Raw genomic sequence first — 26020 nt, 5'->3', positions numbered from 1 at the left:
CAAGAGAAGCCTTTATAAAAGAAGCCTGTGGCAAGGAGGAGGTTTTTGCGGCGTGCTCCTGGTGCAAATTTAGCTGCAGAAACATGTTGCTCTATGCAAACACCAGCTTGTGAAAAATCAGATTTTTTTAGCATTTAGAAACGATTATCCAACAACCTACAAACATTCCCAGAATTACTAATAAATCTGTCCAAGATTCATGTTAGCGCTTTAGACTTACTGTTAAAAAAGTACATGGAAGGACTTTTTTTTTTTTTTGGTCGTTTTTTTTCATCTGGAGTTCCAGTGCCAGTAGGACGACAATTAACACTGACATGCTAAATAAACACCGACGTTTGCTTGTTACTAGTGATGGGTAAATAATGTCTCAGCGAGTGTGTGACACACGCACTACCTGTATTGACACTGCACTAATACTGTGTTGTGGTTTTGTAGTAGTCATCTGCCATTTGCTGGATTAAAAAAAGTCATTAGATTTGACCTGTGAATACAATTAATAGTTAGCAGATCCAATTGTTTTATTTTTTCTCCCCACAAATAGTTGCGCAAAAAGAAATATAGAACGCAAAACTTTGGTCAATGAGCCAAACAGTAAATCACCTTAACTGGCGTTATAATTTTACCTTCTTTTTAGTTCCATTTAGATCAATGATGCCGATGAAAACGGCACTTTTCCGACTTCATTTAGTACAAGCTGTTGCTCCGTGGCCGAAGGAAGTTCTTCCCGATAAACACAGTTTGGCGATTTGAAATCAAAGGACACAGGAGCTGTATCGGTCACATGTTTTTTTTCTTAAAGTAATGTGCACATCGAGGCATAAAGGTACACAATATCACTACTTGTGTTTCATAAGGAACCAATGCTTCAGTATCATTTGATCCATCACTATAATTAAACCCAGTTTTACTTGCAGTAAAGTGGTACTTTGTGGTCATGAAATTATGAAGCAAAAAAAAAATCTATCTCATTTTTCTAACAAATTATATCAGGAGAGGAAGCAATTCAACACACATATACATATAAATACACACATATACAGTATATGCATATATACACATACATATACATATATGTGTCTGTACATATGTATATATATATATATATATACATACATATACATGCATATATATATACATATACATATATATACATGTATGCATATATGTATATGCATATATATGTATATATAATGTATATACATATATATATATGTAAATATAATATAATATAATAACATCATATATCAGTATATATTATATACTGTATATGTAATATGTAAATATTACATATATGTTATATTTTATATTGCTACTATGGTAGATTTTTAGTCTACTTTATACCTGCATTATCCTTTCCATCCTTACCCTTTCCATCCTTTGTAACTGAGCTACTGTGTGGAACAATTTCCCTTGTGGATCAATAAAGTTTGTCCAAGTCTAATGTATACATATATACACACACACACGTATATATAAACATACATGTATACCTATGTACTGTATATATGCATATATATATATATATATATATATATATATACATATACACATATATGTACATATAAATGTGTATGTATGAGTGTAAAGATGTCTGATAATGGCTTTTTTGACGATATCCGATATTCCGATATTGTCCAACTCTTAATTACCGATTCCGATATCAACCGATAACAATATATACAGTCATAGAATTAACACATTATTATGCCTAATTTTGTTGTGATGCCCCACTGGATGCATTAAACAATGTAACAAGGTTTTCCAAAATAAATCAACTCAAGTTATGGAAAAAAATGCCAACATGGCACTGCCATATTTATTATTGAAGTCATAAAGTGCATTATTTTTTTAACATGCTTCAAAACAGCAGCTTGGAATTTGGGACATGCTCTCCCTGAGAGAGCATGAGGAGGTTGAGGTGGGCGGGGTTGGGGGGGGGGCGGGCGGGGTTGAGGTTTGGGAGTAGCGGGGGGAGGGGTGTATATTGTAGCGTCCCGGAAGAGTTAGGGCTGCAAAGGGTTCTGGGTATTTGTTCTGTTGTGTTTATGTTGTGTTACGGTGCGGATGTTCTCCCGAAATGTGTTTGTCATTCTTGTTTGGTGTGGGTTCACAGTGTGGCGCATATTTGTAACAGTGTTAAAGTTGTTTATACGGCCACCCTCAGTGTGACCTGTATGGCTGTTGATCAAGTATGGCTTGCATTCACTTGTGTGTGAAAAGCCGTAGATATTATGTGATTGGACCGGCATACAAAGGAAGTGCCTTTAAGGTTTATTGGCACTCTGTACCTCTCCCTACATCCGTGTACACAGCGGCGTTTTAAAAAGTCATAAATTTTACTTTGTGAAACCGATATCGATAATTTTGAAACCGATACGGATAATTTCCGATATTACATTTTAAAGCATTTATCGGCCGATAATATCGGCAGTCCAATATTATCGGACATCCCTATATGTGTGTATTTATATGTATATATGCATGTTGATATATATATATATATATATATATATATATATATATATATATATATATGTATTTATATGTATATATGTGTGTTGAGATATATATATATATTATATATATATATATATATATATATATATGGGGCGGGGGTAAGGGGTAGCGGGGGCGGGGGGGGGGGGGTGTATATTGTAGCGTCCCGGAAGAGTTAGTGCTGCAAGGGGTTCTGGGTATTTGTTCTGTTGTGTTTATGTTGTGTTACGGTGCGGATGTTCTCCCGAAATGTGTTTGTCATTCTTGTTTGGTGTGGGTTCACAGTGTGGCGCATATTTGTAACAGTGTTAAAGTTGTTTATACGGCCACCCTCAGTGTGACCTGTATGGCTGTTGACCAAGTATGCTTTGCATTCACTTGTGTGTGTGAAAAGCCGTAGATATTATGTGATTGGACCGGCACACAGAGGAAGTGCCTTTAAGGTTTATTGGCACTCTGTACCTCTCCCTACATCCGTGTACACAAAGGCGTTTTAAAAAGTCATAAATTTTACTTTGTGAAAACGATACAGATAATTTCCGATATTACATTTTAAAGCATTTATCGGCCGATAGTATTGGCAGTCCGATATTATCGGACATCCCTATATGTGTGTATTTATATGTATATATGTGTGTTGATATATATATATATATATATATATCCATCCATCCATTTTCTACCGCTTATTCCCTTTGGGGTCGCGGGGGCGCTGGAGCCTATCTCAGCTACAATCGGGCGGAAGGCGGTGTACACCCTGGACAAGTCGCCACCTCAACGCAGGGCCAACACAGATAGACAGACAACATTCACACTCACATCCACACACTAGGGCCAATTTTAGTGTTGCCAATCAACTTATCCCCAGGTGCATGTCTTTGGAAGTGGGAGGAAGCCGGAGTACCCGGAGGGAACCCACGCAGTCACGGGGAGAACATGCAAACTCCACACAGAAAGATCCCGAGCCCGGGATTGAACCCAAGACTACTCAGGACCTTCGTATTGTGAGGCAGATGCACTAACCCCTCTGCCACCGTGAAGCCCATATATATATATATATATACATATATATATATATATACATATATATATATATATATACATATATATATATACATATATATATATATATACATATATATATATATACATATATATATACATATATATATATATACATATATATATATATATATATATATATATATACATATATATATATATATATATATATATATATATATATATATATACATACATATATATATAGAGAGAGAGCGTCTTTTTCGTGTCGTTCTCACCCTTTCTGGGCCTAAATTGGCTGTAAAAGTGTACCAACTTGTTGGGTTATGTCCTCATCCTTATACTATCAAGGTGAGAGGCATTATTTATAATCTACAATAAACAGGGCGGAACGCTGCAGTAGTCTGCCCCTGGTCCTCATGGGGATCCCGCGCTCATTCTGCCATCACTGATGCTACAATAATTCACGAGTCTTAAAAGAAGCGTGTTTCCCTGTGTGTATGTGTGAGCGTGTGTGTGTGATTTTCACCCAGCAGAGGAAGATTTCAGCGACGCTAACTCAATTTTACAGAGCAGACAGAAAATGGGGAAAGGAGAAATAAACGATTTGGACTTTTAGTCACGTAGACGGCATCAGACTGCTGATAATGTTGAACTCCACAAGAATTAGGTGTCTGCTTTGCAACAGTAATCAAATTATGCTTTGCCAGATATTTGCAAAAGGAACAATTTCAGTGTCGGATTTGCACACCACGCCATCTTGATAACTTCTGCAAATGCGCATTAGCAGGATATCCGCGCTGGCATAAAACACCACAAATCTCCAAAGTGGCGCGGTGCAGGATAAAAGTTAATGAGGTTCCTTCAGTGCAGCACCATGACCTCAGTGTAAAAACACCACTCATTATGGATGAATATCAGTCTGACAACAACATGAGAACGTATCCAATTCGGTGCCCGCTGGACCTAAAAATGATGCAAAAATGAGCTGCCTTTTTTCTTTTTCTTTTACAGTGGTTGAAACGCTGAAAGGCAATTCGAGACCTTTAACTTGATAGATGACACAAGGCCGGGAAAAGTAAATTCTAAGCATTTCTTTGCGCAAAACACTGCAAACAAAAGGACACAAAGCAAAGTAGGTCAGCGCGGATGTAATGCTGACTGGCAAAAAGTAGACATACTCTTACTGGACCACTCGACGGGTCTTCTTAAATCTTCTGTTCCAGGCAGCAGCAAGTGGCTTCTGCCAGAACAAGCTCACAAATAAAGAAATAAAACAGTTGGCAGGGCACATTTACAGCTAGGTTACGTCACCCAAATAGGCTCCAACCATTTTATATCAACTTAAAATGTGATTTTATATCAACTTTTATTTCATTACATGCTTCCCTAGTGGCCACAAAGTGCATATCACACCAGGAAAATACATCAATCCTGTCAACTGTGGAAGCAAACACAATCCAGCCAGATTTGTTTGGCTTGCCATAACATTTTCCCCATAGGAAATACTGGCAAATAATCTGTTTCAGGGTCAAACTGTGGCTGTTGTAAAACCCATATGCAGGATTTTTGTTTTGGTTTTTAAAAACAAATATAATGTATATATTGTGTTTTTTATGTTTATTTAGTAAAATAATAAATAAATAAATCATTTTTTTATTTCTTGTGTGACCCGGTACCAATCGGCAGAGGTGGGACCAAGTCATTGTTTTGCAAGTCACAAGTAAGTCTCAAGTCTTTGCCCTCAAGTCCGAGTCAAGTCCCGAGTCAAGACAGGCAAGCCCCGAGTCAAGTCCAAAGTCAAGACTGGAAAGTCTCAAGTCAAGTCCTAAGTCCTGCATTTTGAGTTTCGAGTCCTTTCAAGTCCTTTTAACCACAGACTAATATATTAACACAGATTGTGTATGCTTTTCAAACGCTGTATTTATTTATTAAAACAAGTGCATTTTAAATTGCAGGAAAGAAAATTGTGCTGACATTGCACTTTATAATAGCACTATTAACCAGTCATTTTAAACATTAACTCATTCCTTTACAGAACAAACACATTGAAAAATAAAGTGCAAATGTACTTATTTGTACAAAAGTGTTAACATTGAAAAAACATGACATATACGTGAACATAACAAAAAAGTTGTACTTTTTATATGTCAGGGCCCTATGCTGCATTGCATTTGCAAAAAACCAAATTAGCCAAGAGTCTGTCAGTCATTTGTGCACGATGGGGGCGTAGTATGATGCCACCATGGCTGAAAACTCGCTCCACTGGAGCACTGGAGGCAGGCACTGCCAAGACTCTCATGGCCACTCGGAACAGTGAAGGAAGAGTCTTCATGTTCAATGCCCAGAACAAAAGGGGGGAGAGAGTTGTTTTGGGTTGGTGCACTACTTGTAAGTGTATCTTGTGTTTTTTATGTTGATTTAATTAAAAAAAGAGAAAAAAAAAAAAAAAATTCTTGTGCGGCCCAATACCAATCGATCCACGGACCAGTACCGGGCCGCGTCCCGGTGGTTGGGGACCACTGAGGTAAACAACCAACAGTATGTCAGAAAGCTAGCTAAAACGGTACACATATTCATAATATAGTATACATTTTAACTGACCTTTATTTTACTATTTTTGTCTTTTTCTAGGTGGCTAAAATACGCGGTGCTGCTGACCGCCGTCTAACGTTACGTGTGATATATTGACTAATGTAACCCTGCTTAAAAAAAATCACTGAACAAAAAGTATGAATAAGGTAGTGAACTGCAACAGATTCCCGTGTTTGCAATAACGTTATAACGTTAGCAGTGAGTTTACAGCCTCACTGATTTAACTACACAGCAAATAAAAGTCACGTTACTTAGCCAATAAACGTTATCTTACATTCAAAACTTACCGTTCTTTGTGCAACTTCAAATGCCGGACGAAGTTGGAAGTTGTTGCCTCTCCATCAGTAATTTTCGAACCGCATGTGTTGCATACTGCAAACCGTTTTGTGTTGACCACCTCGTAATTTTTATACCCAAACAAAATTATTTTAGGTATCATTTTTTGTTCACTGGCGTGTGGTTTGGACATGTCTTCTTCGTTGGTTGTCCTGCAATTTGATTGGATGAATGCTGTGTGATGAAAACAAAGTAGATCTAATTTGATTGGCTGTTGTACTGAGACCACACCAGCTGACACACGCAACGCTGATAGACAAGTACACAATGAAAAATACGAAGCGCTCCCGAATAACTTTTTCATCTTTGGGTTTTGGGGAAAGTAGCAAGTCATGTCAAGTCATGTCAATTCAAAAGGCTCAAGTCCAAGTGAAGTCACAAGTCATTGATGTTAAAGTCTAAGTCGAGTTGCAAGTCTTTTTACATTTTGTCAAGTCGAGTCTAAAGTCATCAAATTCATGACTCGAGTCTGACTCGAGTCCAAGTCATGTGACTCGAGTCCACACCTCTGAAGTTTACTGACAGATATAAGTTACAACTATACGCTACTTTGTTTTAGAAATGGCAACAACGCAGGATGCATGTGCATGTATGAGCCAGGGGCATTCTTCTTGCAAAGGCATTTGACCTCAAATGTTCATATTAAAAGCACATCTATTTACAAAAGACACTTACCAGCCAGCACTCCCGCCATATAAAGGAGACTAATTCGTAAGACGCCGTGGACCATCTCCAAAGGAACACCAATCATCAGCTGCAGTAAAGCATTGAAGCCCAGCTGCTCCAAGCTAAAAGGTGAAAATCAAGGAGGTCAAGAGAAGCACCAGGTGACGATAAATCAAATCAAATCAAATCAACTTTATTTATAGAGCACATTTAAAATTTACCACAGGGGTAGCCAAAGTGCTGTACAATGAACAGGTTAAAAGATAAAACGAGTACCGAGCAAACACAACACAACACAAACAGAACACGATAAAAAAATAAATAATTAAAATAGAATTAATAAAAACATAAAAACATAAAAACAGGATCACAGCAGGTGTATTATGGGGCGCCATTGCAGGATGGATATCACTCAGTGTTAAAAGCCATGGAATAAAAGTATGTTTTTAAGAGAGATTTAAAAACAGGAAGAGAGGAGGCTTGTCTAACACTCAGGGGTAGGTCGTTCCAGAGCTTGGGAGCAGCAACGGCGAAAGCTCTGTCACCTCTAAGCTTCAGCCTTGTGTCAGGGACCGTCAACAGCAGCTGATCGGCTGATCTTAAGGATCGGGTGGGGCAGTAAGGCTGAAGGAGGTCGGAGAGATAGGTTGGCGCGAGGTTGTTTAGACATTTAAAAACAAATAAAAGGAGTTTAAAATGTATTCGGTAACGCACAGGGAGCCAGTGAAGGGACGCTAAAATAGGGGTGATGTGCTCACGTCTGCGGGTCTGTGCTAGCAGACGAGCAGCAGAGTTCTGCACGAGCTGCAGGCGGGCGAGGGAGGCCTGGCTAATGCCAACATACAAGGCATTGCAGTAGTCAAGACGAGTCGAGATAAAAGTAAGAAACAGATGACGGCGCCCAGGATACGTACCCGACGTGCATGAACATGTAGCTGAAGAAGCGCCACACTTGAGCGCGGTGGCCTGGGTGGTACACCAGGGGGCTCTTCATGAAGTCAGGCTGGTAGGTCTGCAGCACCCACTTGTTTAGCATGATGCCATAGCACATGAACACGATGATCTGCACAAAGACGCGGAAATAGCAATAACACTACAAGATGAGAACATGCCCTGCAAACAACATTATTTAGTCAGAAATTGTACAAAAAATTAAGCACTACGAGAATTTTTTTCTAATAAGAAATGAATAGGGAAATTGTCAAGTTCTTTATTTAACATGTTGGAATGAGAATTCAATGTAAATTGTAGGATAAGTTAAAAAGTGTGTGGGACATGTTCTCACTTGAATTTAGTAGTGAATTGTACAAAAAGTTACAAACTATGTGGGCAAAAATGTCGTAAATTGTACAAGAAATGAAAAAGAAATCGTCCAAAAAGTTAAGTGCGATATTTAACATGTTGGCATGAGACTTTAGCAGTAAATTGTACAAATAGAAAGTCATTGCAGAGCTTCCTTTTCTTTTTGTCAAGCAATAACTTTAACTGGGATCTGAGCCGAGGATGTCGTTGTGGCTTGTGCAGCCCTTTGAGACACTTGTGATTAAGGGCTATATAACTAAACTTTGATTGATTGATGATAACATGTTGGCATGGGAATTTAGTAGAACATTTCTGGACTATAAGTCTTTACTTTTCCCCCCACCCTTCACACAATGCTGCGGCTAGTTTATGGATTTTCCGGGGTTCACAAGTTTCCCATGCCGCCAATAGATTTAACCTCGTCACACGAGGCCAATGAAATTGCCGAATGGGTCAAGGTGGACCAATGAAATTGTTCACATTAAAGCAAACGGAATCGCACAATCATTCAGCCAGATATTTAGCACGTGATACAGTCAGTCAGCCTCATCAAGACACAAAGAAACGCACAAGACGACTTAGCCCCATAGCCGAAGACAGTCGAGCTGGTCATCGAAAAAGGAAACGGCTGCCGCACAGAACGAAAATCCACCATCACCAACGGGACCTGAAAGGCCGGACCGCCGTGCACCAAATAAAACGACTTCAGGAGGAGGAATAAATATTTCATGTTTCAATGTGTACACTTGACTGTACAAAATAAAATTAGTTAAAATAGTAGGTGGGCGCGGCTTATAATTGTGCGCTCTGGAGTCTACTTACGTGCGCTCTGGAGTCTGTAAATTACCGTATGTCATTACCGGTCTTACCTTTTTGTCATGTACTATATTTATCATGTTCGCATGAATATTTAATAGTAAATTGGTATTTTATGTGACATGTTCTCGCCATAATATAGTACTAAATTGTAGAAAAAGTCAGGAACTGTGTGGGATTTGTACAACAAGTTAAGTCCTGCACTGACAAGTTTTCAGAAGAAATTCATAGGAAATTGTCCAAAACGTTAAGCACTATATTTAACATTTTTGGCATGAGAATTTAGTAGTGAATTGTACGGAAAATGAAATACTGCTTTGGACATGTTCTTGCTAGAATCTAATAGTAAACTGTACAAAGTTAGGCTCTATGAGAGACATGTCCTCAAAATAAATTACCGTATTTTCCATACTATAAGACACACTTAAAATCCTTTTTTTCCCTCAAAATTCGACAGTGCGCCTTATAAACCAGTGCGCCTAATGTACGAAATAATTCTGATTTTGCTTACCGACCTCGAAGCAATTTTATTTGGTACATGGTGTAATGATAAGTGTGACCAGTAGATGGCAGTCAAACATAAGAGATACGTGTAGACTGCAATATGATGGCAATATGACTCAAGTAATTAACACCAAGATTTTCTTTGTTCCATTGAAAATATAGAACATTACACACGGCGCTCAAAAATCTATCAAAATGTTTTAGTACGACTTTGGTAAGCTATGAAGCCGCACCGCTTGATGGATTGTACTGTGCATTAACATACAAGTATTATTATGATGTGTGTATAAGGTAAGACATATTATCTGGCATTTTGTTTCGCAATATTATGCAAAGGCAACTTTTCTTACTGCTGATCTGTATTTGGGATCTGCATAAATCCTGAAAAAGTGCGTGCTTCCGCTTTTGTAGTCCGTAGTCGATAAACTTCTTTTTTTTCCTCTATCTTCTTGTTATGGGACATTCATCCTCCGCTGTTGCCATTTCTAATATAAAGTAGTGTAAAGTTCTTACTTATATCTGTCAGTAAACTCGCCATGAAAGCGCTAAAACATACCGGTATAGTGAGTTAAATTATTCACCCAAGGAACTTTAGTTAATAGAGAGTTACGGTCTGACGGTTATTCACAGGACACATTTCCGGCGGATGAGGAGATGCTGCTTTGTTATTGATTTAAGTAAAGTCTGAATGTCATTAAAACAGTTAGCTCCATCTTTTTGACACTTCTTCCACTCCTGTCCTTGCACGCTACACCGATACAACAAAGAAGACGGGGAGAAGACGCTGCCGAAGGTGAGCCACGTAAATAAGACCGCCCACAAAACGGAGCATCCGGAAGCGACTGTCAGAAAGCGTCTTGAAGATGATCTGTAAAACATAACCTATGCAACATTTTGACCAAAGAACCACCATTACATGTTATGTAGACTACAAGGAAGTGTTTTACATTTAGAAAAAAATAGTTACAATATAACTCCTTTAATGCCCCCTATAATCCGGTGCGCTTTAAAGATAAAAAATAGACCATTCATCGGCAGTGCGCCTTATAATATGCTGCGCCCTATGGTCCAGAAAATAAGGTAGTAGGAAATTGAACAAAAACTTGAGTACTATAGCACCAAAAATGTTCCCACAATAATAAAAGTAGATTTAACATTTTAAAAATTAAACTTGTCTATTAAATGGCATCAAGATAAAATATGTGAAAAAAATCAAATTAGAATGAATGATTATTATGTAAAGGTCACTTGACCAATTGTGTTTTTGGCTTCAATGAAGCAGTGTCTGATCTAGTCGCATGAATACCTTGTTATGAGAAATGAGTGTGGACTGTTACTACATTGTCCTCACACAGTATTCATTTGGAAGTATTATAAGTGCGTCATTGCCCTTAGTGTTTTTGTATGAGTGGCTCCCGCATGAACATAACAGGCTGTGAAATGACTGCTGATGACCTTGTTTGAGTCGGTCTGAGGAAGCAAAACTAGTCAATCAAAATGAGGCCACTTTCCCCCACCTGGACGATGGTGACGACGGCGATGAAGACGGGTGGCGGACACAGGCGGTTCTGGTGGAAGTACCAGCGGCGGTCCGTCTCGCAGGGCAGGATCTCATAGGCCACGTAGCGGACAAAGCGCTTATAGAGGCCCAGGCCCGTCTCGTCCAACAGGATCTCCCTCTGCAGCGTGCGGCGGCCATTGGCGATGGCTCGTCGGAAACTGCTGGAGCGCTTGCTGCTCATCTGTGGTTTCAAAAATAAATGGTTACAATACTTTTTATTTTTATAACTGCTTTTAGGAAATTCTGATGTTTACACAAAAAAAACAATTTTGCAATAGTTGCTAACCTAAAATCTCTTTTAAACGGAGATGCTGCAACATTGCCGTAGAAGTGGATCCTTCTGTGCCTTTTATACAGGACTCAGTAAAGAAGGCAACTTTGTAAGTCTTCACGCAGGAACACATCATTGGATATGTGACAACATCAGCGACAATTGCTTTCAACACAACAGGGTGGAGAGTCTCAGCATTGTTGAATATCCTTACAGACAGACTGTGTCGCTGTCCTGACTCTGTTAAAGGAGCACTTTTTTTTTTTAAATACATTTTGCCCATCATTCCTCCTTTTGTGAGACAACAACACATGTATTTTCCTTTTATGTTCATTCTAAATATTAAAAAAATGCCCCTAAGAGGCAGGTAACAATGCATGTAATAGGGATACGATCCAGTCCGCCGAATAGAGCCCCGGAAAAGCCATTCAATAAACCCAACAATCCGACATTTGTGATAACGGAATATTTACATTATTATGGCCATTTTAAGCAATATCGAAACTTTTTTGGGCGCATTAGTTTCAAAGAGCGCATAGCAACGGACGCCGGTGCTGTGCTATGCTAAATGTTTCAAATCACAAGACAAAACAATCACTTACAATTAGTGATGGGTCCGGCAACACCGATGCATCGGCGCATGCGTCGAGCTCATAGAGCAAAACCCTGTGTCGGTGCGTGTACCGCTTTTAGAAAGTCACGTGACCGATCATGAGCTGTTTTGGTCACGTGACCGATACGCGAACTGTGTCGCACTGCCGCCTCCTCTGTGCCCTGTGAGCGGGTCTTTTCTACAGCCGGAGAAATAATAACTAAGAAGAGAAATCGTCTAAAATGTAATACGTCGGAAAAACTTTTTTTTTTTTTTTTTTTTTTTTATAAAAATGTGTAAAAAAATAAAATAAAAAAAATTCCCAGTCCACAATCATCCACAACACGTTCTCTTAGATGTCCATGTTATGATACATGTTCACATTATTTATTGACTGTATCTAAAAAAGATACAAATATATTTTTATTTAAATGAAGATATGAAATAATCCTAAATGAAATACAATGCCTTGGTTTATATTATTGTATATACTAGGGCAGGGGTCACCAACGTGGTGCCCGCGGTCACCAGGTAGCCCGTAAGGACCAGATCAGTCGCCCGCTGGCCTGTTCTAAAAATAGCTCAAAGAGCAGCACTTACCAGTGAGCTGCCTCTATTTTTTAAATGTCATTTATTTATTAGCAAGTTGGTCTCGCTTTGCTCGACATTTTTAATTTTAAAAGAGACAAAACTCAAATAGAATTTGAAAATCCATGAAAATATTTTAAAGACTTGGTCTTCACTTGTTTAAATAAATTCATTTATTTTTTTTTACTTTGCTTCTTATTACTTTTAGAAATACAATTTTAGAGAAAAAATACAACCTTAAAAATGATTTTAGGATTTTTAAACACATATACATTTTTACCTTTTAAATGTCTTCCTCTTCTTTCCTGACAATTTAAATCAATGTTCAAGTAAATTTTTTTTTTTTTCATTGTAAAGAATAATAAATATTTTAGCTTCTGTTTTTTCGACGAAGAATATTTGTGAAATATTTCTTCAAACTTACTATGATTAAAATTCAAAAAAATTATTCTGGCAAATCTAGAAAATCTGTAGAATCAAATTTAAATCTAATTTCAAAGTATTTTGAATTTCTTTTAAAATTTCTGTTCTGGAAAATCTAGAAGAAATACTGATTTGTCTTTGTTAGAAATATAGCTTGGTCCAATTTGTTAAATATTCTGACAAAGTGCAGATTGGATTTGAACCAATTTAAAACACGTCATCAAAATTCTAAAATTTATCTTAATCAGGAAAAATTACTAATGATGTTCCATAAATTATTTTTTTAATTTTTTCCAAAAGATTCAAATTAGCTAGTTTTTCTCTTCTTTTTGTCGGTTGAATTTTGAATTTTAAAGAGTCGAAATTAAAGATAAACTATGTTTCAAAATTGGATTTGATTTTTTTTGTGTTTTCTCCTCTTTTAAACCGTTCAATTAAGTGTTTTTTTCCATCATTTATTCTCTACAAAAAACCTTCCGTAAAAGGAAAAAAAAATGTATGACGGAATGACAGACAGAAATACCCATTTTTTTTTATATATATACATTTATTTATTTAGCTATTCTTGTTTAAATCACACTTATGTGTAACTTACAAATGACAATATATTTATTTATTTAAGTGTGTATCAAACTGGTAGCCCTTCGCATTAATCAGTACCCAAGAAGTAGTTTTTGGTTTCAAAAAGGTTGGTGACCCCTGTACTAGGGCATAAAATCAGTGTCAGTTGAGTCGGTCCATAGGTTGCCTGTAGGGATTTTTAATGTCCAGCAGATGTCAGTATTTAGTGACACAGTATCGACACAGTATCAATACAGTTTTGCAATGTGTCGAAACGCTTCATGACGCCTCATCAACCCATCACTACTTACAATGTACCGTATTTTCCGCACTATTAGCCGCACCTAAAAACCACAAATTTTCTCAAAAGCTGACAGTGCGGCTTATAACCCGGTGCGCTTTATATATGGATTAATATTAAGATTCATTTTCATAAAGTTTAGGTCTCGCAACTACGGTAAACAGCCGCCATCTTTTTTCCCCGTAGAAGAGGAAGCGCTTCTTCTTCTACGGTAAGCAACCGCCAAGGTAAGCACCCGCCCCCATAGAAGAGGAAGCGCTTCTTCTTCTACTGTAAGCAACCACCAAGGTAAGCACCCGCCCCCGTAGAAGAAGAAGCGCGCGGATATTACGTTTCATTTCATTTGTGTGTTTACATCTGTAAAGACCACAAAATGGCTCCTATTAAGAGACACGCGTACAACGCAAAATTCAAACTCAAGGCAATAAGTCACGCAGTAGAACACAGAAATAGAGCAGCAGCGAGAGAATTGAACATAAATGAATCAATGGTGCGTAGGTAGAGGAAGCAACAAGATGACCTGCGCCACTAAGACAGGGAGACAGCGCCGGACGACATACGCCAACATCTGCCAGTGGATTGTAAATGCCTGAGCGGATATATCGGTCTCAACTGTGGTCCGAGCTTTCCGGAAGGCAGGATTCACGGAACTGCTGGACAACAACAGCGACACTGACTCTGATGACTTCGAGGAGACGGAGCCGGCCATTTTGGATGCCGTATTCGCCCAACTTTTTAATTCAGACACTGAAGAAGAATTCGAGGGATTTATGGATGAGGAATAATTTCAGAAAGTGAGCTTTAAATGTTTATTTTGTGTGTTGTGTGACATTAACGTTCGAGCAACGTTGAGTTATTGATGTTGCTATTGCTCTGCACTAATTTGAGTGTTACTATTTTTGTGACTGCACATTTGCACATTACATTTTGGGGGTGAACAGAGTTGTTAGAACGCTGGTTTGTAATATATTATTTAAGTTTGACTGACCTATCTGACTGTTTTTATGACATTCCCTTTAGCGCAGCGTAGGCGCGGCTTATAACCCGGGGCGGCTTATAGGTGATCAAAGTTTTGAAATATGCCATTCATTGAAGGTGCGGCTAATAACCCGGGGCGGCTTATAGTGCGGAAAATACGGTATGTTGTGTGTTTCTTGAGCTGCTAAATTCAGAATAATCCTCACTCCTCAGATAAAAAATGCTTCCGAGCAATTTATGCCGCGTTCGATTTGTTGAGAGCCATTTAGAGTCAACTGTCAAGAAGGTTATGTGTGGATTTTCAAAGTTGACCAACTTCCCCGCAACCTTCTACAACACAGGTGAGATGCATGATTTATGACTGAGCATGAACTTTTCTTAGCACAAAGGCAACTCAACAGCAACAGAAGCAGCTCAAGCTCTTTCTTTATTTTATGGTGGGTTGCAATCAACATTATTAGCAGCTCAAGCTAGCTAGCAGGTAGCAGAGGTGTGGACTCGAGTCACATGACTTGGACTCGAGTCAGACTCGAGTCATGAATTTGATGACTTTAGACTCGACTTGACAAAATGTAAAAAGACTTGCAACTCGACTTAGACTTTAACATCAATGACTTGTGACTTCACTTGGACTTGAGCCTTTTGAATTGACATGACTTGATATGACTTGCTACTTTCCCCAAAACCCAAAGATGAAAAAGTTATTCGGGAGCGCTCCGTATTTTTCATTGTGTACTTGTCTATCAGCGTTGCGTGTGTCAGCTGGTGTGGTCTCAGTACAACAGCCAATCAAATTAGATCTACTTTGTTTTCATCACACAGCATTCATCCAATCAAATTGCAGGACAACCAACGAAGAAGACATGTCCAAACCACACGCCAGTGAACAAAAAATTATACCTAAAATAATTTTGTTTGGGTATAAAAATTACGAGGTGGTCAACACAAAACGGTTTGCAGTATGCAACACATGCGGTTCGAAAATGACTGATGGAGAGGCAACAACTTCCAACTTCGTCCGGCATTTGAAGTTGCACAAAGATCGGTAAGTTTTGAATGTAAGATAACGTTTATTGGCTAAGTAACGTGACTTTTATTTGCTGTGTAGTTAAATCAGCGAAGCTGTAAACTCACTGCTAACGTTATAACGTTATTGCAAACATGGGAATCTGTTGCAGTTCACTACCTTATTCATACTTTTTGTTCAGTGATTTTTTTTAAGCAGGGTTACGTTAGTCAATATATCACACGTAACGTTAGACGGCGGTCAGCAGCACCGCGTATTTTAGCCACCTAAAAAAAGACAAAAATAGTAAAATAAAGGTAAAATAAATACTATGCCCCCATCGTGCACAAATGACTGACAGACTCTTGGCTAATTTGGTCTTTTGCAAATGCAATGCAGCATAGGGCCCTGACATATAAAAAGTACAACTTTTTTGTTATGTTCACGTATATGTCATGTTTTTTCAATGTTAACACTTTTGTACAAATAAGTACATTTGCACTTTATTTTTTAATGTGTTTGTTCTGTAAAGGAATGAGTTAATGTTTAAAATGACTGGTTAATAGTGCTATTATAAAGTGCAATGTCAGCACAATTTTCTTTCCTGCAATTTAAAATGCACTTGTTTTAATAAATAAATACAGCGTTTGAAAAGCATACACAATCTGTGTTAATATATTAGTCTGTGGTTAAAAGGACTTGAAAGGACTCGAAACTCAAAATGCAGGACTTAGGACTTGACTTGAGACTTTCCAGTCTTGACTTTGGACTTGACTCGGGGCTTGCCTGTCTTGACTCGGGACTTGACTCGGACTTGCAGGCAAAGACTTGAGACTTACTTGTGACTTGCAAAACAATGACTTGGTCCCACCTCTGGCAGGTAGTAGTTGGCTACTCGAAATGTGTAACGATGTTAGCTCTTACAATAACAATGTCAACGATGTGTCACATTCACGTTGGGTTGTTTTTCCTGGGTTTGGTGTTTATTTCCTGTCAGTGCTCTTATTTTGGTTCCATTTCCTGCTTGTCTCCCTGAGCGCTGTTTACCCTCACCTGCTGCTGATTGGCAGCCTGGACACACCTGGTGTCAATCAGCTGGCTGCGATTTATGCCTGCCTCTCCCTCCAGTCAGTGCTCGAGGATTTTTTGATGTCTCCTGTTATTCTGTCTCCAAATATCCTATTAAAAGTCATGTTTTCCTGCAACACGCCTGCTATCGCTGCATCTTGGGGTTCACCACCAACAAATCCTGACGACAATGTCGCTATTGCTTGGTTAATATGCAGGTCACTGCATGTAAATGGGGTGTTGCTGGCAGTTTCTTTTAGAGCGTTTTATAGACTGAGTAGATAAACCCCATTACCTAACATTGTTAGCCGCCTTCTCGCAGTTTTTCACGACTTAGAACACACAGAAAAGGTAAAGATGTGTGTTCTTGTCTCACACAAGGATTGTGAATGATGGGCAACATTTTAAAAGAAAGTAATGTAGTTCCCCTTTAAGACTCTGAAAAAATGCCAAGTCGATATCATTCCATCATTCCATGTCAATGTTTATACAGAAAAGCGACAGCCCCTGAGCCACACTTTGAACGTATGCTCTTTTATAGCTTTTTTCCAGGGTTCAACTCAGTGAGCAACCACAACTCTTGTTGACTATAAAGTCTGTTAGCTACCTTTCGCCGCGAGTAAACAATGGTAATGAAAGACAGAAAGGAAGTGTTATTTCAGCTGGAACTAATGGATGCTTTACAAGACTCATTTTCACAGCAAATGTTGATCTGAAATATGTGTTGGCATTTACAGAGTTGTACACACACACACAGGAAACACGGGAATCCGACCAATCACAGCCTTTGCAATCGAGGTAAGAACATTTTGGAATGCAAGAGCAGGGTTAATTTTGTTGACTAAAAATGTTCATCTTAATTATCACCAAAGACCTACTTTCCCCCGTCTAAAACAGGTATTGTTGTGGATTTAGCTTGACATGCTCTGCAATAACCTTAACAGACAACTTCAAAGATATGTTAACCTTTATACATTATATTTCAGTCGACTATATTTACCGTAATTTTAGTCTGACTAAAATGTTGAGGAATTTAGTCAACTAAAACTAAGTTAATTTAGATGAAAAAATATGACTAAAACCAAAATACTTTTTTGTTCAAAGACTATGACTCAAACTAAATGAACTAAGGCTATGTCTACACTAAGCCGGATAACCCCTTAAAGGAATAATTATTTAGCCTAAGCCTCGTGTCAGCCACACTAAACCATCGTTCAAGGTCCCCCTCCTCGGACAATTTTTTACACGTGTAAGTGCGCCGTCTATTTCTTGAATCTCCGGCTCTTAGCTTTGTATGGACTTATTGATCGTTTTCAAACTGAGTTCGGAGAGGAAGTGAAGTCAGAAAGACTGCGCCCCACACAGGAAGTGACGTCAGAAAGAACGTGCCACAGCCAGCGTCATAACAACCGGAGCTAATCACTGGAAAGATGGAGGCGAGTCACCCAGACATGCCCGTGTTTCTCATTCTTCGACATGTACAGACGCTTGTGGAAATCACACGTGACTACCTTAAGTAAAGGAAACCCTTCTCAGACGGCAAAATAACTTTCGAATGTCCGGGTCAGCTGTGATTCTACTTACCGAAAAACGTTGTCTATTTTTGTCGAAGGAGAGACAACGAGAATGCGGGCTCCCGTGGATGTGATAAAAAAGGTAGCGTGTACTTTGCATTACCTGGCCAACGAGGGTCTTAAAAGACCTTTGTGTGAGTGTGGACAAGGATAAGGTTAGGTGGGATTTACCCTGGATAACCTTAGTGTAGAAGGGGCCTAAGACGAACATTTTTAGCCAACAAAATTAACACTGTGCAAAAGGGTTTGCAGGGGTAGGTGCGAGCTGCTGTAAAATACGTACACTGGTGCCTCGACACAAGAGCATTACCCAAGTTACAGAGCTCTGACCAATCGCAAAGGAGTACTTGGAGAGCAAGGGTGAAAAATACATGCCAACTTTGGATATGTAAAATGTGTACATGTTGGGAGGTCTGCAAATGATTATGAATCAGATAAGTAAAACAACTACGCTACTAACTTCTGTATATAGCTGCTTATTAGATAGAATACATAAACAAATCTAGAAGATGCACAGTGGAATACACTGTTGTCGACAATCATGCATTTCCAGTTTTCCCAAGATTCATTGCCTTACTCCAATGTACTACTTAAAACAGGGGCGTCAAACTCATCATAGATCGGGGGCCACATGGAGAAAAATCTACTCTTAAGTGGGCCGGACTGGTAAAATCACGGCACGATAACTTAAAAATAAAGACAACTTCAGATTGTTTTCTTTGTTTAAAAATAGAACAAGCACATTCTGAAAATTTACAAATCATAATGTTTTTTTTTTTTTTTTTACACTTACATGTTGCGGTTAATAGTATTCTATCTTTATTTGTCGTTATTTATATTTTCTGAATAAATGATGTGATAATGTTCATTAGTCAACTCATTGGTGTTCATTTTCAATCTATCAAGACAAAAAAAATTACATCAAAATCAAATTACGATTTGTTATTTATGTAGTTTGATCATTTTCCTCGACTGATGTACTAACAACATGTGGTTTATTTTGTACATATGTAGCATCATCTACAAAGATACAACGAATTGTTATTGCGACATCCAGTGGACACATTTAGAACAGCAGTTTCTTTCATTCAAAAATTTCAGCTTTAATTTTTATACTTAGCAAACTCATTTCGCGGGCCGGATAAAACCTGTTTGCGGGCCTGATCCGTCCCTCGGGCCGTACGTTTGACACCCATGACTTAAACCGACCATAACATGCACAAGCTTTTAGTGTACCTAATGCAGTGACAGAAACGCACTAAAGCTGTGTTCTATAAAAGTCACCTGGCCGAGTCAACGTTCATAAAGTTCAGTATTCATCGCAAAGAGTTTGTTTTTTCACACTGCCATTAATCAAGCTATTAAGCCAGCCCACTGACACCGTTCAACATCCCAGTGTTACCTTTATAGGCAAGAATCATCCACACACACACACGCACACACACACACACACACACACACACACACACACACACACACACACACACACACACACACACACACACACACACACACACACACACACACACACACACACACGCAGCAGAGGTACAATTCGCCTGACAACCCCAATTGAGTGAAGTCTCCATTGTCGCTGAAACAATAGCGGCTCCTCGGAGGGGAAAACTGCAGACGAAGCAATTATCTCTGCATCCGGCTTTGTGCTGCGATAAGATCTGACACAAAAGCAAAGCGTGAAAGAACAAGAAAGCAGCCGGCGACATTCACAATTTGTTTAATAAAAAAAAAAAAGACGCATCTTCAGAACTTGTAGTGTAAGGTGTGGCGTCATGCATGTAAGCACCAATTATGAATCTATACATTCATACAAAAGGATAAAAACTAAAACATAATGAGAGCAAAAGACTGAACAAAGAGGTAGCGCGTTTAAAAAATATATATCACTCAGAAAAGCAGGACAATGTGGTAAACCTGCTTGGAATTTCTCTGTTTTTCGATGTAGCAAAAGTATTGGGACAAATGAAGTGAAGTCGTCTGGGAAGAATTTCTGCAAAACGTTGAAAATGTATTGTTCTTTCATTAAAGTACCAGTAGAGTGGAAACACAAGTTGCCTCTACATTGAAGATATTATCATATACAGGACCGACACCAGCAGATGACATGGCACCCCAAACCATCACTGATGGTGGAAACTTTACACTAGACTTCAGGCAACGTGGATCCTGTGCCTCTCCTGTCTTCCTCCAGACTCTGGGACCTCGATTTCCAAAGGAAATGCAAAATTTGCATGGTTGGGTGATGGTTTGGGGTGCCATGTCATCTGCTGGTGTCGGTCCACTCTGTTTCCTGAGATCCAGGGTCAACGCAGCCGTCTACCAGCAAGTTTTAGAGCACTTCATGCTTCCTGCTGCTGACCTGCTCTATGGAGATGGAGATTTCAAGTTCCAACAGGACTTGGCGCCTGCACACAGCGCAAAATCTACCCGTGCCTGGTTTACGGACCATGGTATTTCTGTTCTAAATTGGCCCGCCAACTCCCCTGACCTTAGCCCCATAGAAAATCTGTGGGGTATTGTGAAAAGGAAGATGCAGAATGCCAGACCCAAAAACGCAGAAGAGTTGAAGGCCACTATCAGAGCAACCTGGGCTCTCATAACACCTGAGCAGTGCCAGAAACTCATCGACTCCATGCCACGCCGCATTAACGCAGTAATTGAGGCAAAAGGAGCTCCAACCAAGTATTGAGTATTGTACATGCTCATATTTTTCATTTTCATACTTTTCAGTTGGCCAACATTTCTAAAAATCCCTAATTTGTATTAGCCTTAAGTAATATTCTAATTTTGTGACACACGGAATTTTGGATTTTCATTTGTTACCACTTCAAATCATCAAAATTAAATGAAATAAACATTTGAATGCATCAGTCTGTGTGCAATGAATAAATATAATGTACAAGTTACACCTTTTGAATGCAATTACTGAAATAAATCAAGTTTTTCAAAATATTCTAATTTACTGGCTTTTACCTGTATATCTGATTTATGACACTTAAAGACTTCCAAAGTTTGCAAATAAATAGACATGATCAAAATAGTATCAATCTCACGGAGATTCCTGAGCCATTTTGAGAGATAATGAGGAAGCCAGTCACATGATCGCGTAACGTAGAGGTAGGGGCCGCCGATCCCTTCCCCACCAACAACAATGCAAATCACGCAGACTTTGTGAGAGCCAACAACGATTACTTCGGGAAAAATTATGATGAGAAACTTATATTGTTGATCCTGAATAGAAGGAGGATGATACACATGTTTTAGAAGCTCTGCTAAACAAACCCAGCTTTAGTGAAACACTAAGCATCATGTAGCAGTATTGCTAGGAGCTGAACAAGAAATACAAGCTACAAACATAATAAAACGATAGCTTACTGTACGATGTCTGCTCTTACTTCGATGACAACTGATAGGCTGTCCATATATTCTTGTTTATATGAAGAATTAATCATGATGCAGATGATGGGTTAACAAGGAAGTCTCCCTGCAGACACCGTCTTCGGTTGTGTGGGTTTGTCTCTATTGGCGTGTATAAATAGACTGTCACAGATGAACAACTTCTGGATTTATGGCTAAATCCTCCTATTATCCACATGAGAGGCATGATTTATAATCTAGAATAACTTTGACGAGCCGAGAGACGATGATGCGGGAGTCACAGTAAAACAGCGGAGGGCTACTTAGCGGTTTGTATCATTGCGCCGCTAAGACATAATTTGTATGCGTTAGCGCTTATAACAACATCGCTAATATGTGGTTAATATTCAAGTCACAATATGTATAAAAAGTATTGTTGACGGGTTTTGGATGGTTATTTAAAGGGTTTTGTGGGCAAAATAGAGAGCCCCCCGGACTTTCTATGTATTGATTTATTTATGATTTAGAATTAATTTAAAAAAAAAGAAATACTTATGTTTTCATGTCATGTTCATGTGGCCATCTCTGTTATGCAAAACATACTACCGTATTTTTCGGATTATAAGTCGCAGTTTTTTTCATAGTTTGGCCGGGGGTGCGACTTATACTCAGGAGCGACTTATGTGTGAAATTATTAACACATTACCGTAAAATATCAAATAATATTATTTATAGAAGAGGAAACGGGGCATTGTCTACCTTTGGAGTTGGCAGAGTTGTTTAGAAGCGACACCAAGGAAGAAGATTTCATGGGATTTAGCGATTAGGAGTGACAGATTGTTTGGTAAACGCCGAGCATGTTCTATATGTTATAGTTATTTGAATGACTCTTACCATAATATGTTACGTTAACATACCAGGCACGTTCTCAGTTGGTTATTTATGCCTCATATAACGTACACTTATTCAGCCTGTTGTTCACTATTCTTTATTTATTTTAAATTGCCTTTCAAATGTATATTCTTGGTGTTGGATTTCATCAAATAAGTTTCCCCACAAAATGCGACTTATACTCTAGTGCAGGGGTCGGCAACCTAAAATGTTGAAAGAGCCATATTGGACCAAAAATACAAAAACAAATCTGTCTGGAGCCGCAAAAAATTAAAAGCCATATTACATACAGATAGTGTGTCATGAGATATAAATTGAATTAAGACGACTTTAAGGAAACTAAATGATCTCAAATATACCTACAAATGAGGCATAATGATGCAATATGTACAAATAGCTAGCCTAAATAGCATGTTAGCATCGATTAGCTTGCAGTCATGCAGTGACCAAATATGTGTGATTAGCACTCCACACAAGTCAATAACATCAACGAAACTCACCTTTGTGCATTCATGCACAACGTTAAAAGTTTGGTGGGCAAAATGAGACAGAAAAAGAAGTGGCATAAAACACGTCCCCGAAAGTCGGAGAAAATTGTACATGTAAACAAACTACTGTGAGTTCAAGGACCGCCAAAATTAGTAGGACAAAACGGCGCTCGCCAAATACTCGAATCAGTGAAGCATGTTTAGTATAAACAGTGTGCTTTATAAGAATCAGGGAGGTTTGTGTCATGTTTGTCCTCCTACAGAAACCATATTAAAACAAAAAATGTATTTTTCCCCCCTCATCTTTTTCCATTTTTCATACATTTTTGAAAAAGCTCCAGAGAGCCACCAGGGCGGCGCTAAAGAGCCGCGGGATATGTTTTTTTCCTTCTTTATTATGCATATTCGGCCGGTCCGATTTATACTCCGGAGCGATTTATAATCTGAAAAATACAGTACATAGGATGCTAGCTGGATATTGTCATTGTTGACGTAGCCATATAGTCCTGAGCAGCCAGAACAGAGAGGTATGTACCACTGGCCCACCTGATTCCATTCCATTTACAAGAGGGGTGCGTTTTAATACTTGTGTACATGTCTGCTGCGTTCGACACCGTCGACCACGCCACCTTAATCACTCGTCTTGAGAACTGTGTGGGCATTAAGGGCGTCGCCCTCAACTGGTTCCGGTCGTACCTAACCGACAGGAGTTTTTTGTGTAAAAGTAGACAGTTTTATGTCGTCCACAGCTCCTTTACCACATGGGGTCCCCCAGGGCTCAATCCTTGCCCCAATTTTATTTGCGCTTTACCTTCTCCCCCTTGGTTCTATTTTTAGGAAGTACAGTATTGCATTTCATTTTTATGCCGATGATTGCCAGATTTATTTTCCCATGGCACAAAATAACACGGTTCAACGTCTTATTGACTGCCTGCACGACATCAAAGTCTGGCTTTCAGCTAACTTCCTGAGCCTAAATGAAGATAAAACAGAAGTTATGTTGTTCGGTCCAAGTCGCTCTCCCTCCCCCAACGTTGACCTCGGCACTCTGACCCCGTATCTCAGCGACTCTGTCACAAACCTGGGGGTAAAGTTTGACTCAGATTTTAAATTCGAAAAACAAATCAGCAGCGTCGTTCAAAAAAGCTTTTATCAATTACGCCAAATAGCGAAAGTGAAACCGCTTCTATCAAGACATGATCTTGAGAAATTAATCCACGCTTTTATCTCGACTCGTCTTGATTATTGTAATGCCCTGTATGTTGGCATTAGCCAGGCCTCCCTCGCCCGCCTGCAGCTCGTGCAGAACTCTGCTGCTCGTCTGCTAACACAGACCCGCAGACGTGAGCACATCACCCCTATTTTAGCGTCCCTTCACTGGCTCCCTGTGCGTTACCGAATACATTTTAAACTCCTTTTATTTGTTTTTAAATGTCTAAACAACCTCGCGCCAACCTATCTCTCCGACCTCCTTCAGCCTTACTGCCCCACCCGATCCTTAAGATCAGCCGATCAGCTGCTGTTGACGGTCCCTGACACAAGGCTGAAGCTTAGAGGTGACAGAGCTTTCGCCGTTGCTGCTCCCAAGCTCTGGAACGACCTACCCCTGAGTGTTAGACAAGCCTCCTCTCTTCCTGTTTTTAAATCTCTCTTAAAAACATAATTTTATTCCATGGCTTTTAACACTGAGTGATATCCATCCTGCAATGGCGCCCCATAATACACCTGCTGTGATCCTGTTTTTATGTTTTTATGTTTTTATGAATTCTATTTTAATTATTTATTTTTTATCGTGTTCTGTTTGTGTTGTGTTGTGTTTGTTCGGTACTCGTTTTATCTTTTAACCTGCTCATTGTACAGCACTTTGGCTACCCCTGTGGTAAATTTTAAATGTGCTCTATAAATAAAGTTGATTTGATTTGATTTGATATTATATGTATTCAGGGGCACCGCTAGGGATTTTGGGTCCCATGAAAAGAATCTTTACAGGGCCCCCAACACAGTGTCATTATATTTTCTGTATTATAATTTCATCATCATTAGGGGCCTCTCTGGGCCCCCCTCCATCATGGGCCCCTAGAATCCGTCTCCTTTACCCCCCCCCTTTTCGGCGCCCCTGTATGTATTCATAATAAAAGAGATAAAATAAGCGTGTTGCAGTCTGACACAGCTACACTGGACTTTTTAAAGCGACGATAACAGAGATGCTAGAAGACACACGGCAGATATGAGATATGACAAACTCATGAATAAAAAAATAACCCCATCAACACACATTGGAAAGTGGGAGTGCAAAAGCTCAAATATAGTAACAGCCTCAAGGGACAGCTGAATGGGCTAAATGGTGAGCAGCAGGTGTGCACGTGTCTATTTGTGTGTGTGGGTAAGTGTGAGGAGCCTTCTACTGTCCGCGTGTTGTCTTTTACACATGCTGCTCTCAGCGATAGTCGATTGTCCTTGATGGATTAATTAACCACAGCGCACGCTCAATACCTCCCAGCTCAATGCTAATTAGTAATAACCATAACACACAGACACACGCAAAAATGTGCTTTCAATGGCCACGGAAGCCTCTTTCTCTCAAAGACAAAAAAGTCAGCCATGA

General features: G+C 39.1%; 1 protein-coding gene across 6 annotated transcripts in view; it reads right to left on the bottom strand.

Annotated features, from left to right (window-relative positions):
* The window catches only part of rhbdl1 (rhomboid, veinlet-like 1 (Drosophila)), a 176499-nt gene that overhangs the window by 65563 nt on the left and 84916 nt on the right, over positions 1-26020 (bottom strand). For all 6 annotated transcript variants that reach the window (XM_061967637.1, XM_061967635.1, XM_061967638.1 and 3 more), the window contains 3 exons: positions 11256-11480; positions 8031-8179; positions 7126-7238 (listed from right to left, as the gene is read on the bottom strand). In XM_061967637.1, coding sequence (XP_061823621.1) covers positions 7126-7238; positions 8031-8179; positions 11256-11480 — 487 coding nt within the window. The remainder of the gene's footprint in view (positions 1-7125; positions 7239-8030; positions 8180-11255; positions 11481-26020) is intronic.

The sequence above is a fragment of the Nerophis lumbriciformis genome, linkage group LG11 (assembly GCF_033978685.3).
Source record: "Nerophis lumbriciformis linkage group LG11, RoL_Nlum_v2.1, whole genome shotgun sequence".
In the NCBI taxonomy this organism is placed as follows: Eukaryota; Metazoa; Chordata; class Actinopteri; order Syngnathiformes; family Syngnathidae; genus Nerophis; species Nerophis lumbriciformis.
The sequence above is the reverse complement of the archived record's forward strand: the minus strand, read 5'-3'. Positions and strand labels throughout refer to the sequence as shown.